Source organism: Neopsephotus bourkii, unplaced genomic scaffold (assembly GCF_033783945.1).
Source record: "Neopsephotus bourkii isolate Nb327-2 ecotype Australia unplaced genomic scaffold, CSIRO-AGI_Nbou_v1 NB_1792, whole genome shotgun sequence".
NCBI classification, from domain to species: Eukaryota; Metazoa; Chordata; class Aves; order Psittaciformes; family Psittacidae; genus Neopsephotus; species Neopsephotus bourkii.
Genome location: NW_026902266.1, coordinates 3,428,171 through 3,441,484, shown reverse-complemented (window position 1 = coordinate 3,441,484; position 13,314 = coordinate 3,428,171). Strand labels below are relative to the sequence as shown.

The 13,314-nt window shown below is 45.2% G+C and overlaps 2 protein-coding genes across 9 annotated transcripts in view; both read left to right on the top strand.

The window, feature by feature from the left end:
* Nucleotides 1-13,314, top strand: part of LOC133226619 (cytochrome c oxidase assembly protein COX16 homolog, mitochondrial) — a 299,200-nt gene that overhangs the window by 102,279 nt on the left and 183,607 nt on the right. The window lies entirely within an intron of this gene.
* Nucleotides 1-13,314, top strand: part of SLC8A3 (solute carrier family 8 member A3) — a 118,654-nt gene that overhangs the window by 19,563 nt on the left and 85,777 nt on the right. For 7 of the 8 annotated variants that reach the window (XM_061380279.1, XM_061380278.1, XM_061380281.1 and 4 more), the window contains one exon: nucleotides 959-2,770. In XM_061380279.1, the coding sequence (XP_061236263.1) occupies nucleotides 1,005-2,770 (1,766 nt within the window). In that variant the 5' untranslated portion in view covers nucleotides 959-1,004. The remainder of the gene's footprint in view (nucleotides 1-958; nucleotides 2,771-13,314) is intronic. The other variant, XM_061380283.1, reaches the window with a different exon arrangement.

Here is a 13,314-nt window from a genome sequence, read left to right as displayed (position 1 = left end):
GACAAACCTGCATGATATGATGACAAGATGTTTTGGTTTTGGATGGTATTTAATGTTAGAGATTAATTTTAGAGTGTATTTGAAAATATATCAAATGCAGAGGGAATGTTGGTGGGTACATGAATTTTGCTGTCTTCTGGGTTCATGAGCACAGCTTTTTCTGTGAACGTTTTGCAGGTTTCTGTGACCATTTAAAAGGAGGATTGTTGATGTAACATGTGATCGTCCAGGTCACAATGGAAAGGCTGGTGAAAAATGGCCTTTGACACTTTGTTGAGCTCAAGAGTCCTCTGTCCTATTTCTGGGATGACATCTTTACCTCCTAATGTGGAGACTGTGCCTGGGAAGCTTACGGGAGCCCTAAGACCCTATTGGAGACTGCAGCCTATTAAAAGGGGCTGGCTGTGGGGAAGGTTTGGCCATGAAGTTCCTCCATAATTCATAACTGAATTATGTCCTACAACTGGACTTCATTTGGAGATTGCTCACTGGCCTCAAACGGTGCTTCTTATGCTGCAAGTAATTCCTTGACTTGTCTTACCTCCTGGATGGTGAGGTAGGGGAGTCTTTAGATTTGGTTTCTTGTGCTGAGTTGAAGTGCTCTGTGCTGGGGAGCACCACAGGTTCATTAGCTGAGTGGCAGCTGAGCACTCGGTGCTCCTACTGAACGTGCTGTAGGTCAGGAGTGATGTGTATAGAGTGTATATATAGAGTCAAGCATATGTATACAGTTTTCACTGAGTTACTTTTCTAGCAATTGATCTTCATCTGCAGGGCATGTAAAAGTTGCAGTTTGTTAAAGTCCCTGCTAAATACCTTCTTCAAAGTGACAGAGAGACAACCCATGCATCTCTACCAGCACTCTTCAGTGGTGAGATACTGAAGTACGTTTGGGTAAATGTTGCATTTTCCTTTTCTCTCATGCTTCCCTCCCCCCTCTCTGTTTTGTTTGTTTCAGGTTCTCGGCCTTTTTGGATCTACACAGTGGAAGTTGCATCTTGTGTATGGCGTGGTTAAGCTTGCAGCCTGTCACCTCGGCCTTCCTCCATTTTGGGCTGGTTACTTTTGTGCTGTTTTTGCATGGTTTGCAGGTGGATGCTGGCCTGACGGGAGACTCAACCAGTTCAGTACAAAACAGCTCGTGTTCAGGATCTTTTGACTGCAAGGAAGGTGTTATCCTGCCAATATGGTACCCAGAAAACCCATCCCTTGGGGACAAAATTGCTCGTGTTATTGTATACTTTGTAGCACTGATCTACATGTTCCTTGGAGTCTCCATCATTGCAGATCGTTTCATGGCATCTATAGAGGTCATTACATCACAAGAAAAAGAAATCACGATTAAGAAACCCAATGGAGAAACCACAACAACCACCATTCGGATTTGGAATGAAACTGTTTCCAACTTGACCCTCATGGCTCTGGGCTCCTCTGCTCCTGAGATCCTTCTGTCTCTGATAGAAGTGTGTGGGCATGGATTCATAGCTGGAGACCTGGGGCCATCTACAATTGTTGGCAGCGCTGCTTTCAATATGTTTATCATCATTGCCATCTGTGTCTATGTGATCCCTGATGGGGAAACCAGAAAGATAAAACACCTGAGGGTTTTCTTTGTCACAGCTGCTTGGAGCATCTTTGCTTACATCTGGTTGTACATGATCCTTGCTGTCTTCTCTCCAGGTGTGGTTCAGGTCTGGGAAGGTCTGCTCACACTTTTCTTCTTCCCACTTTGTGTCCTTCTGGCTTGGGTAGCAGATAGACGTCTGCTTTTCTACAAGTATATGCACAAAAAGTACCGTCCTGACAAGCACAGGGGCATTATCATAGAATCAGAAGGTGATCACCCTAAGGGAATTGAGATGGATGGCAAGATGATGAACTCCCACTTCCTAGATGGAAACTTAGTGACTGTGGAGGGGAAGGAGGTAGATGAATCTCGCAAAGAGATGATCCGTATCCTTAAGGACCTAAAGCAAAAGCACCCAGAAAAGGACTTGGACCAGCTGGTAGAGATGGCTAACTACTATGCCTTGTCTCATCAGCAAAAGAGCAGAGCCTTTTATCGCATTCAAGCTACCAGAATGATGACAGGAGCTGGCAATATTCTGAAGAAGCACGCAGCTGAGCAAGCCAAGAAGAGCACCAGCTTGCATGAGGTGCAGCCAGATGAACCTGAGGAATTCATCTCCAAAATTTATTTTGACCCATGCTCCTACCAGTGTCTTGAGAACTGTGGTGCTGTTCTCCTGACAGTGGTGCGGAAAGGAGGGGACATGTCCAAGACCATCTATGTGGACTATAAAACAGAGGATGGCTCTGCCAATGCTGGTGCTGACTATGAGTTCACAGAGGGGACTGTTGTCTTGAAATCAGGGGAGACCCAGAAGGAGTTCTCAGTGGGAATTATTGATGATGACATCTTTGAGGAAGATGAGCATTTCTTTGTGCGGCTCAGTAACCTCCGTGTGGTGGAGACTGAGGAACCTCCAGAGCTCAGTAACTCCCCATACCCAAAGGCCATATTGGCTTCTCCTTGTGTGGCCACAGTGACTATACTGGATGATGACCATGCTGGCATCTTCACATTTGAGTGTGATGTTATACACGTCAGTGAGAGCATTGGTGTGATGGAAGTCAAAGTCCTAAGGACATCAGGTGCTCGGGGTACAGTTATAGTGCCATTTAGAACAGTAGAAGGGACAGCGAAAGGAGGTGGAGAAGACTTTGAAGACACCTATGGGGAGCTGGAGTTCAAGAATGATGAAACCGTGTAAGTACCCGATTCATTTCTGTTCCTGGGTCTACTACTGGTATTTAACCCCACATTTTGCATCCATTACAGGTGAATGCTGACAAGGGACAGGCTCCTTTCTTCAGCTTTCCATCTGTTTCCCTACCTCTTTCAGGCAAGAACCGACAGCAGGATTTAAGAGCTCAAAGCTCTTGTCCCTTCCCTCTTGGGAATGACAAAGTAAGGCTTAGAAATACTGGGGGTTCAAGGGAACAGGAAGAAAATATATCATTCTTTGAGGTCCTGTACTAAACCTAGGGGTTAGTGAAGAGTTAAGGTAGAGAGATAATTAAAAGGGCAAGCTTTTACCTGCTGGGCAAATATGGGAAAGCCTCTTTCTGAACACCAGACATAGAGCACAGTAGTTTACTGCAATCCCTAGATGAAAAGTTGACAAGTTATTCCCAGGCAAGCAACAGCTGCTCAAAAGACATTGGGGCTTTATTTTCACAGGAGCAATACATCATACCTGTGTCCCTTGGCTGCCCGTGCAACTTGCAGGTCTGTGTGGCAGATAATTCACAGTATAGGCACAGCTGCAAGCTATTCTGCTGGACTTGTGAAATCCTTCCAGCCTTTATGTCCCTATGGTCTACCAATATTCTCCACATCACCTTCTCTATGATCTCTGTATGTCTGTTCTTTTACTACCTGTGGTTTTTCCCCTAGTAAAATACCATGGCAATTGGCAATAATGATCTAAAGCACTGCAGCTCACAGTCTGTTCATGTGCCTCCATGACCCAGTGTTTTCATACAGAATAAGGAAAGGAAGCAGAATAGCCTGCACCATCCTGTCAATTCAGCTCTTTTATTGCTTACAAAATAGCTGATACAAGGTAGGAAGTAATAAAGACCAGAGAGGCGATAATGTCTAATTGCTTTAAGTACCTGCTGTTAACATTTGTGAGGAATGAGAAAAATCCCTTAGCTGAATAGGGAGAGGGGTGTGAGTTTGGTGCTAAAACTCTGTAATGTTAAGTGCCTAAGTTCCTCCAGTTAACATCTAATCACTTGAGCCATCAAAGGAAGAATTGAGCAGACTTGCAAGTGGTACCAGGGAAAGGAAATATTTGTACCAAGCCTCCCGATACACTATCCAAAAGGATGTTGATGTATTAAATGCTATGGAGTAGGGATTCCCTGTTTGAAGAGCACCTTCTGTCATACCCCACTAAACAATTTAATCCAGCTAATATCCACAATTTCAATGCTTGATTATAAGTACGTTTTCTTATTTAAGGAAGAGGAGATCCTGGTTGGCTGGCTTCAGCCACTATCAGAGATGGAAGAGGATCAGCTGTCCTAATCTGTCTTTTTCAGGGAGAAAGGCCATGCAGGTTAGTCTCCTTAATTGAGTGCAAGCTCACTTCTCTAGAGAAAATGAAGAAGAATGTTAGATGTGTGATTCTAGTCTCCTATGAGTAGACTGTCTAAAACATAATGGCTACTACCTCTTCAGCCAGGTCTGGAAAGAAGAGGCTTTTCTTACTTGAACAAGATCCATCAATGAAAGGCAGGCAGGTTTTGATTACCAGAGAATAAACTCATGAGCCATCTTCCTCCAGAATGTACTCCCTTTCTTTCATCTTCCAGCTGGTAGAAGGCTTTTTGTTATTGAAAACCGTGACAGAAGGTCAGAGCATACCCACATAGTTGCTCACTTAAGTTAAAACAAATCGTGTTCAGCAGGACCATGTGCTTCCTTCTGGCACAGGCTAATGAAAATGAAAGCAGTCCAGAAAACAAGTATGCATAGGTTGCTTAACACTGTGGTTTGTGACCCACAGAAGATGGCCTAGAGCACAGATGAGACATTTGTGGTGCACTTAAAATTGTGCTCATGCTTAATGAATTAATGTGACTTACACTTCTGCATCAGAAGACCGCTGGGAAAAAAAGCCTGCTAGCCATAGTGGTTATGGAGACCATGTGACTAGCAAAGATCAATTTCCTTTGAAGCTAGAATTAGCTTAGTTGGCTCAACACAGCACTTAAACTAATAATCCTAACAAGCAGGAAGATCTTGTCAGCCAGCAGGTTTCATTTTAAATCTCCAGGTCTTCTGAGAATGGAGTTTTGGGCTGGAAACAGGTTGGTGTAGTTTTCGGTAATCAGCCCTTGGCCTTTAAATTCAGTGAACACAGGTCAGTTATACTTTGCCAGCTCTTCTCTGAGGTGCAGGTGGAAGCAGCTGTAGAAACCTGGGAGAAGTAATGGGTTGGTCTAATCTATGAGTCAGTTTCATCTCTTCTTCCTTTTCTTCTAAATCTGAATGCAGAAAGACAATTTTGAGCAAATATTTAGGCTGCAAACAGATTTGAGGTGATTCAGGTGTGAATTTGGAGTTCAGAACCATAATGATACTCTTCTAACAAATGTTATCTAGTTTTGATCAGCCCAGTTAGGGAAGATGGGTGGATAGGATGTTTGGGACAGTTTTGCTGACTCACAGGGCAGCATATGAGCAACTGGTCATGGTGTTGTTTGGTACAAGGCTGTATGAAGACACTGGGTCAATAAATAGCTAGGGGCTTGACTGGCTGAATATTTGAGGCCCTGCCTCTTAAATGCCTTGCCACTGAGGGGAATCCACCAGGAGGTACTGACATTCCCTGTGCACTGAACGGGGGACCAAGGGTCCACAAAGCCTGGTGGAGCAGAGGAGAAAGCAGGAAGAGTAAAGTGGTTAGTATATAAAGCTAAGGACAGGGGGTTGAGAAGAAGTGAGAAGTTACATGCTCCCCATTTCAGCCTACTGATTGGGCTCTCTCTTAGGAAAGGTCAAGCTTGGGTTCAAGTTTCCATGCTGGTGTAGGAGCTACTCATGGATGGAGTCCTGCCTACTTCACTGCTTTAACGCTGTCATTCACATTGAGTCACTTTGAAAAGGTTTTTGAGTCATGGAGGAAGGTAATGAATTAACAACATCTTGCAGACACATAAAACAGTGCTAAACTTTGCTGTGGCCACACATGTGTGCTAAGGATCCACACAACTGCAGCTACTGAAGAAACACTGATCAGTGTGGAGGAGAGTAAAAACTTCATATTCTCAGCTTGTCTGACACACAAATTAAAAACTTCAGCTTGTGTTCTGCAGTGGTAGGCAATCTGTAAGTAGTTTGTAGGTCAGCCTCCTGAAGTGTAGCAATAGCTAGATTAATCTGAGAGGCACTGGATTACACAGCATCCTTGAGATTAAACTATAGGAGAGTTGCTGCTATCTACCAAATCCATAGGGCTAAGTTTCCTGACAACTAAATGGAGAAGGGGTCTTCGCTTAAATAAAGATAAAATACCTTGAGGTTGTTTTCAAGAGGCTTTCCCTAAAATATGTGGGACTAAAAAAGCTGAGTTGATGCAAACATTGCAGAATGGGAGGGAAATGGATCCTGCCACCGGCTCTTGCTTCTTGCCTCTGTGATTCTTTCTAGACTAACATGGTCAAAGTTTCCTTACTCACGTTTGGGTGGGAGCACAAGAGAAAGCAGGCTGAGATGAGGAGTCTTGAAACAATGCTGTTATTACTGAAATATGGTTCCATGCAGAATGTGTGTGTATGGATGTGCATGGGTGTTGGATAGCTGTAAGTCCAAGCCATATGATCTTGAATGCTGCCATCGGTTGAGAAAGGAATTGATTAGATCTCAAATATTCGATTATGCTGCCTCTTTTTCAATACACTGGTTATTTCTGAGCTCCTGCTCCAATGACGGTCAGATACAACCTGAATGGTTGAAGCAGAATCCTAGGCTTCAGTGAGGGTCAGATATGACCTAAGCAGCTGAAGCAGAATCCTAGGTCTCTTGTTGACTAAAAGGAAACTCAAAAAATCAAGTCCTAGACTTAGATATATTTTTTTTTCAAGATGACCAAATGCTTTTCTATTAAGTGATTTTATATGGAAATAAATGTGAGGTTCTTAAGTGTATGAAAACATAGAAGACCCAGCTGCTCTATCATACCCAAGCAATAAAGAAATCATGAAGAGTTAGCAGCAAAAAATGAACTGAGTTTTAAAGGTTTTCTTTTTTGCATAATAAAGGCAAGTCATTATGTTTAATTTAAATTTTCTGTTTAAACTGTTTCCTCTGCTTAAAACTGTTTAAATTCATATGGAAATTTCTCTATATCTTGCTTTAGAAAGTTTAGGAAGATACACAAGTTATCAGCAGCTAACTGATATGTCAGCTAGAAAATTGAGTGTCAAGTTCTGCTTTGGCAATGTCCCTTGCATCAGCTATACAGAGTTAAGGTTTAGGCCAAGAACTCTACTTTGTTATTTGCCTTTGTTGCTGGTTGCTCAATTGCTTGCATCACCCGAAGGTTCCTAGAGGTGTAGCCACCTGTCCTGAGTCCGTAGCTCTCAGAATATTGTCTGTGGCTTGGAAAGGAAATGGGTGTTGAGAGACACTGTGGTAGTAAACTGGTATTAAATGTCCTGCAAATCCTCTTTGCAAAGTCAGCATGGCTGAACTTTGTTAACATGCGGAAACGTACAGTCACTTACCAGTGTGCATGTTAGGCAGAGCTCTCGGTAACAGAAGGGCTGTCTCCTCCACTCAGAGGCTGCTGGAGACAAACATTTTAAAGGCTTAATAGGCAGTGAGATTTTTTACTTTAAGGTTTGGGCAGGATGTTGTGTGCAGGTTGCACGTTGCTTCTTGACTGCTTCTTCCCGGAGAAGCCCCCAGGCTGCTGTGTGCAGGGCTGTGGCTGCTCTGCAGGGTCACTGTGAGCTTTGGGCTGTATTTACCTTCATGGAGCTGGTCCTGCAAAGTGCTGCTGTCATACTAAGCAGTGGAAAACCACAAGCGTTTCTTCCCGTTAGGGGCTTCAGGCTTTTTCTGGCACAGGAGCTCATGGAGTGTGCACAGCTCATGGCTGTGCCACAGGTACTCCTGTCTAGGTCAAGCTCAGGTTGGTGCTGTGCCCCAAGGCCGGTGGTTAATAACTGTCGCTGGCAGCCAACACATGTTGCTGCTGCTACCCTCTCTCCTGCGTGTTGTGCCACCCTTGTTTGGTGGGGAGGTCATTATCCCTTCCTCCTTCCTGTCCTGTCCACCCATGCTTGAATGCAGAGATATCTGGGCCCCAGCCCCTTGGTTGTGGTCCTGCTATGGTGGCAGCCATTAGCTTCCACCAGCAGATCTCGTGAAGCTTAGTGGAGAAAGATAAATAGTGGTTTGCTGGTTGGAAGACATCACACTGGCATTTGGAGTACTTAATTGTCCATTTATCGCTTGAGGAAACTATCAACTTAATTTTTAAATTTGATTACCTACACAGTCATGGTTGTGGCCTTCTGAGGGGAATGCTATTAATGACACTTAGCTCTTTTGCATGGTGTTTTGTCAGAAGATCTTATAGCACTTTGTGAAGAAGCTTGAGAGATCCTATTCCCATTCAGCAGATGGGGGAAAAATACAGAGAAAGTGACTTCTATTCCCTCTAGATGGATTACCCAGCAGATCATAGGCAAAGACAGGAATAAACCTGATCTCCCTGAACTGCCGGCCTGTGCTCTATCCAGAAAAAGGTCTGTGCACATCAAGCTTGTAATTTCCTGTTACTCGGAACCACGGTGAAATTATGCAGATTCACTGACCTCTCCCAGCCATTGTGAATCATGCTGGTACATGTATATGCAGTAGCTGCAACATCTTGCTATTCCCCCAAGCTGTCAACAGTAACTGTGGTTTTGGGTGCTCATTTTCCTAAATTAAATTTTGATCACATGACATGGAGGTCTGTTGCATCTGCAGACTTTGGTTTATTTATACCAGCTGTGATGGTTCCAATTAATGACCAAGGTTATAACACAGTTATTTTGGTAACTTAGTCTGAACCCTTGTTCAACAGCTCCCATATACCATGCACTGACCCTAGGGTTTTGGATTCTGAGAAGAGTACCCCTCAAGAAATTGAGACTAGTTAGGAGGACTCCAGACAATGAGAATTTCTTGTGTGAGAAGATGGTATCCTTCTCTCAGGACAGGCTTTGCTCCTGCTAGAGCCTTCTTGAGATAGAATTTGAGACTGAATCCCCAAACTCTTCTCCAGTTTGTTTTGATCAGTGGGTAAGCTCCTTCTGGCTTTCTCTTCCTACACCTTCAAGTAAATTAGGAGTTCTTAATTCCTATTTTAATCTGGATTAAGGGAAAACAGTGGCAGCTGTTCTCCAGTGGAAAGCTCCCCAACCAACAAACACCACATTCCCCCACTGTGTTGCCAGTGGTGAAAGGCTGGGAATTTTTTTATTTATTTGTTGCTGTTCTTAACGGTGCCAGTTTTTAGTTTAACTCAAGTCATTTACACAAATGCACCCACTGGGCTTCTGCTGTAGTCCCCCTGTGAGTTCTAGGTGCTGTGACCTGCAGGGAATTAGTGTTGGGCATCAGGGGACTGATCTGGAGCATACATAGAATCAGTCTGCAGAAAACTGACACTGTTACACCATCCTGGGGAGAAGAGGAGCCCTGAGCTGACCTTCACATTCCCAGATAGTCCTGTTGGCAGGTGTAAGGGGGGGACGTACTTGCCATCCACCCATGAAGAAAGACAAATTACATCCTGTCTCAGAGGCTGTGACTTCTTGCCCATCAAAGGAAATACTTGTATGAGTTTGTGACAGCATTAAACAGGGATGGCCTAGGACCTCAGCTCAAAAGCGAAGCATGTAGTTGAAATTGACTCTTCAGAACTGTGTGCTTTGATCTAGCAGAGAAGCCCCTGGGAAGCTTATCGGTTCCTGAAGTAGGAAGCTCTCGGAAGGGATGTTGTAGGAGGTATCGGAGAGGGCACTAATTTTCCTAGTAAACAAACTAGAGAATTCACCCTGCCAAATGACACAATCAAGTTTTGGGTTTAAAAACAAACAACAGGTAAGAACTGATCCAAGGTACAAGAAGTCTGCTGTGGCTTGGGTGAGCTTTACCTCCCCTACTCAGGCATTACTGCACGGACCACCTTTGCCAATGAGTGGCTTAGACAATATGCTCTTTACAAACAAGTTTGCAGAGGCACAAGTCATATTTCCTTCCCACCTGTAAGAAGGAGAAGGCACAGTTTGAATGATGCAGCTTCAGGGGATAAGAAAAGATGCTGATTGCAAGGCTTGATATACCAAATATCACTCCAAGTACACGGTGGGGTTTTTTTAACCCACAGAGGGCACATTGCTTACAGCATTACTGTAATGTGTCTGTGACTTTTAACAGATCAGAGTGTCAGCAAAGTTTCCGAGTTAAATATGGACTTACCTTTTCTAAATGAGATGAGAACAGCAGAGTCAAATCTCCCCAGCCCAGCGGTCCTCCAGCATGTTTTTTTGATGTGGCTGAATAGAAGCAATTGATCCTGGTGGAAGGTGGCAGCTCTTTCAAATAAGAGGTGATTTACCTGTTTCTAGCAGTGTGGCATGTTATTTACCTCATGGCACAATAAAAGGTGACAAAAGAATTTGTTATGCTAGCTAATAGGAGTGCTGGGGACCAAGTTAATCTTCTGTTTAGCTTCAGTGAAAACAGCAGATTCAAAGCTGGGAGGAATGTGGACCAGTACGTATTTACAGCTGTCTTAGCAGATGGGCTGTTGACAGATGAGGCCCCTCAAGTCTCTGCCTGGGTGCCAGCACATACTGCTGTGAGCATTTCAGCTGAAGCCAGTCCTGGTGTTGAGCAAGCCCTGGCTGCCTGCGTATGTTTTTGGAAGGGCAGTGGTCTGGAAGTCTGAGCATTGGATAGGACCAATTCTTTCTGCCAGGATTTGTGGGACTTGTCCTTAGGAGGCCAATGGAGATGTCTGATGAGGTGTTTTGAAGCCTGAGCAGCCTCACGTGGAGCATGGTGTAGCCCCAAAGCTGGAAAACCTCCTCTGGGTATCAAATCCATGACAGCCTCCACTGTGTCCTGCTGCTCTCCTTCCAGATCCTGGTGGTGAGCCCTTCTAGTTGTTAATAAAGGGCCGGGACTTGATGCTCTTCCCCATATGACGAAAAGCTATAGCTCTGATCTCTTGGTCCTTCTCTTAGACAGTTGAAAATCTCCTCTGGTGTTTTTAGGTGCTGGGAAGAAAGAAGGCTTTTCTCTCTCCCCAGTTTGCCTCTCCAGTTTCCAGGAGTGGTTGCTCCTGCCTGTCCTGTGGCTGTTGTGCTGAGTGTATTGCAGATGGTTTATCTGCTGCTGTGACTCTTTGGTGCTCCATATAGAAGTATGTTGTTAAAGTGAAATGGGGTAGGAATTAACTTTTGCACTCCTGGTTTTCTTTCCATGAGATAAGCATGCCAAATGGGTCCTACCCTCATAAAACATCTGCACCTGATTGCTGTGCTCTCTGCTTTTATCCCTTAGAGATCCTCAGGACAGTGAGAAGAGCGTGTAGCAAGCTCACTGTCCTAGACTTCAAGAGAGCAGACTTTGGCCTCTTCAGGAACCTGCTTAGTAAGGTTCCATGGGATATAGCCCTAGAGGGCAGGGGGGCCCCAAGACTCTTGGTTGATATTCAAGGATCACCTGCTACAGGCTCAGGAGTGTTGCATTCCAACTAGAAGGAAGTGCAGCAGGAGGGCCAGGAGACCTCCTTGGATGGATAAGAAGCTGCTGAGGAAAGTTCAAATGAAAAAAGAGGCTTATAAAAGGTGGAAGCAAGGACAGGCGGCCTGGGAAGAGTACAGCAATGTTGTCTGGGAAGCTAGGGACCAGGTTAGGAAAGCTAAGGCCCAGTTAGAATTAGACTTGGCTAGGCATGTCAAGGATAACAGGAAGGGATTCTACAGGTACATAGCAAATAAAAAACAGATTAGGGAGAATGTAGGCCCCCTCAGGAAGCTCTCAGGAGAACTAGCTACACAGGATTTAGAGAAGGCTGAGGTGCTGAATGACTTCTTTGCCTCAGTCTTCACTGGCAAAGTGGCTCTGACTGCACCACCCAAGTCTTGGAATGTAGATGCAGGGACTTTGAGAATGAAGACCTTGGGCCCACTGTAGGAGAGGAACTGGTTCGAGACCATCTTAAAAACCTGAACATGCACAAGTCCATGGGACCTGATGAAATCCATCCACGGGTCCTGAAGGAGCTGGCAAATGAAATTGCTAAGGTGCTGGCCATCATATGTGAAAAATCATGGCAGTCAGGTGAAGTTCCCGACGACTGGAAAAAGGGAAATATAACCCCCATTTTCAAGGAGAAAATGGATGACCCGGGGAATTACAGACCAGTCAGTCTCACCTCTGTGCCTGGCAAAATCTTGAAGCAGATTCTTCTGGAAGGCATGCTAAGGCACATGAAAAACAACAAGGTGCTTGGTGACAGCCAGCATGGCTTCACTAAGGGCAAATCCTGCCTGACCAATTTGGTGGCCTTCTATGATGGAGCTACAGAACTGATGGACAGCGGTAAAGCAGTTGATGTCATCTACCTGGACTTGTGCAAAGCATTTGGCACTGTCTCACATGACATCCTTGTCTCTAAATTGGAGAGACATCAATTTGATGGATGGAGCACTCGGTGGATAAAGAACTGGCTGGATGGCCGCACACAAAGAGTTGTGGTCGATCGTTCAATGTCTGCCTGGAGACCAGTAATGAGTGGTGCCCCTCAGCAGTCAATGTTGGGACCTGTCTTGTTTAACATCTTTGTCGCTGACATGGACAGTGGGATTGAGTGCACCCTCAGCAAGTTTGCCGATGTCACCAAGCTGTGTGGTTCGGTTGATACGCTGGAGGGAAGGAATGCCATCCAGAGGGACTCTGACACGCTTGTGAGGTGGGCTGATGCCAACCTCATGAAGTTTAACCATGCCAAGTGCAAGGTCCTACACCTGGGTCAGAGCAATCCCAGGCACAGCTACAGGCTGGGCAGAGAAGAGAGATTCAGAGCAGCCCTGTGGAGGACGTGGGGATGTTGATCAATGAGAAAATGAACATGAGCCAGCTTCAGTGTGCACTTGCAGCCCAGAAAGCCAACCGTATCCTGGGCTGCATCAAAAGGAGCGTGACCAGCAGGTCTAAGGAGGTGATCCTGCCCCTCTGCTCTGCTCTTGTGAGACCTCACCTGGAGTATTGTGTGCAGTTCTGGTGTCCTCAACATAAAAAGGACATGGAACTGTTGGAACAAGTCCAGAGGAGGGCCACGAGGATGATCAGGGGACTGGAGCACCTCCCCTATGAAGATCGGCTGAGAAAGTTGGGGCTGTTCAGCCTGGAGAAGAGAAGGCTGCGTGGAGACCTCATAGCAGCCTTCCAGTATCTGAAGGGGGCCTATAGGGATGCTGGTGATGGACTCTTCATTAGGGACTGTAGTGGTAGGAGAAGGGGTAATGGGTTAAAACTTAAACAGGAGAAATTTAGATTGGATATAAGGAAGAAGTTCTTTACTGTTAGGGTGGTGAGGCACTGGGATGGGTTGCCCAAGGAGGTTGTGAATGCTCCATCCCTGGCAGTGTTCAAGGCCAGGTTGGACGAGGCCTTGGGTGATATGGTTTAGCTTGAGGTGTGCCTTCCCATGGCAGGGGGGTTGGAAC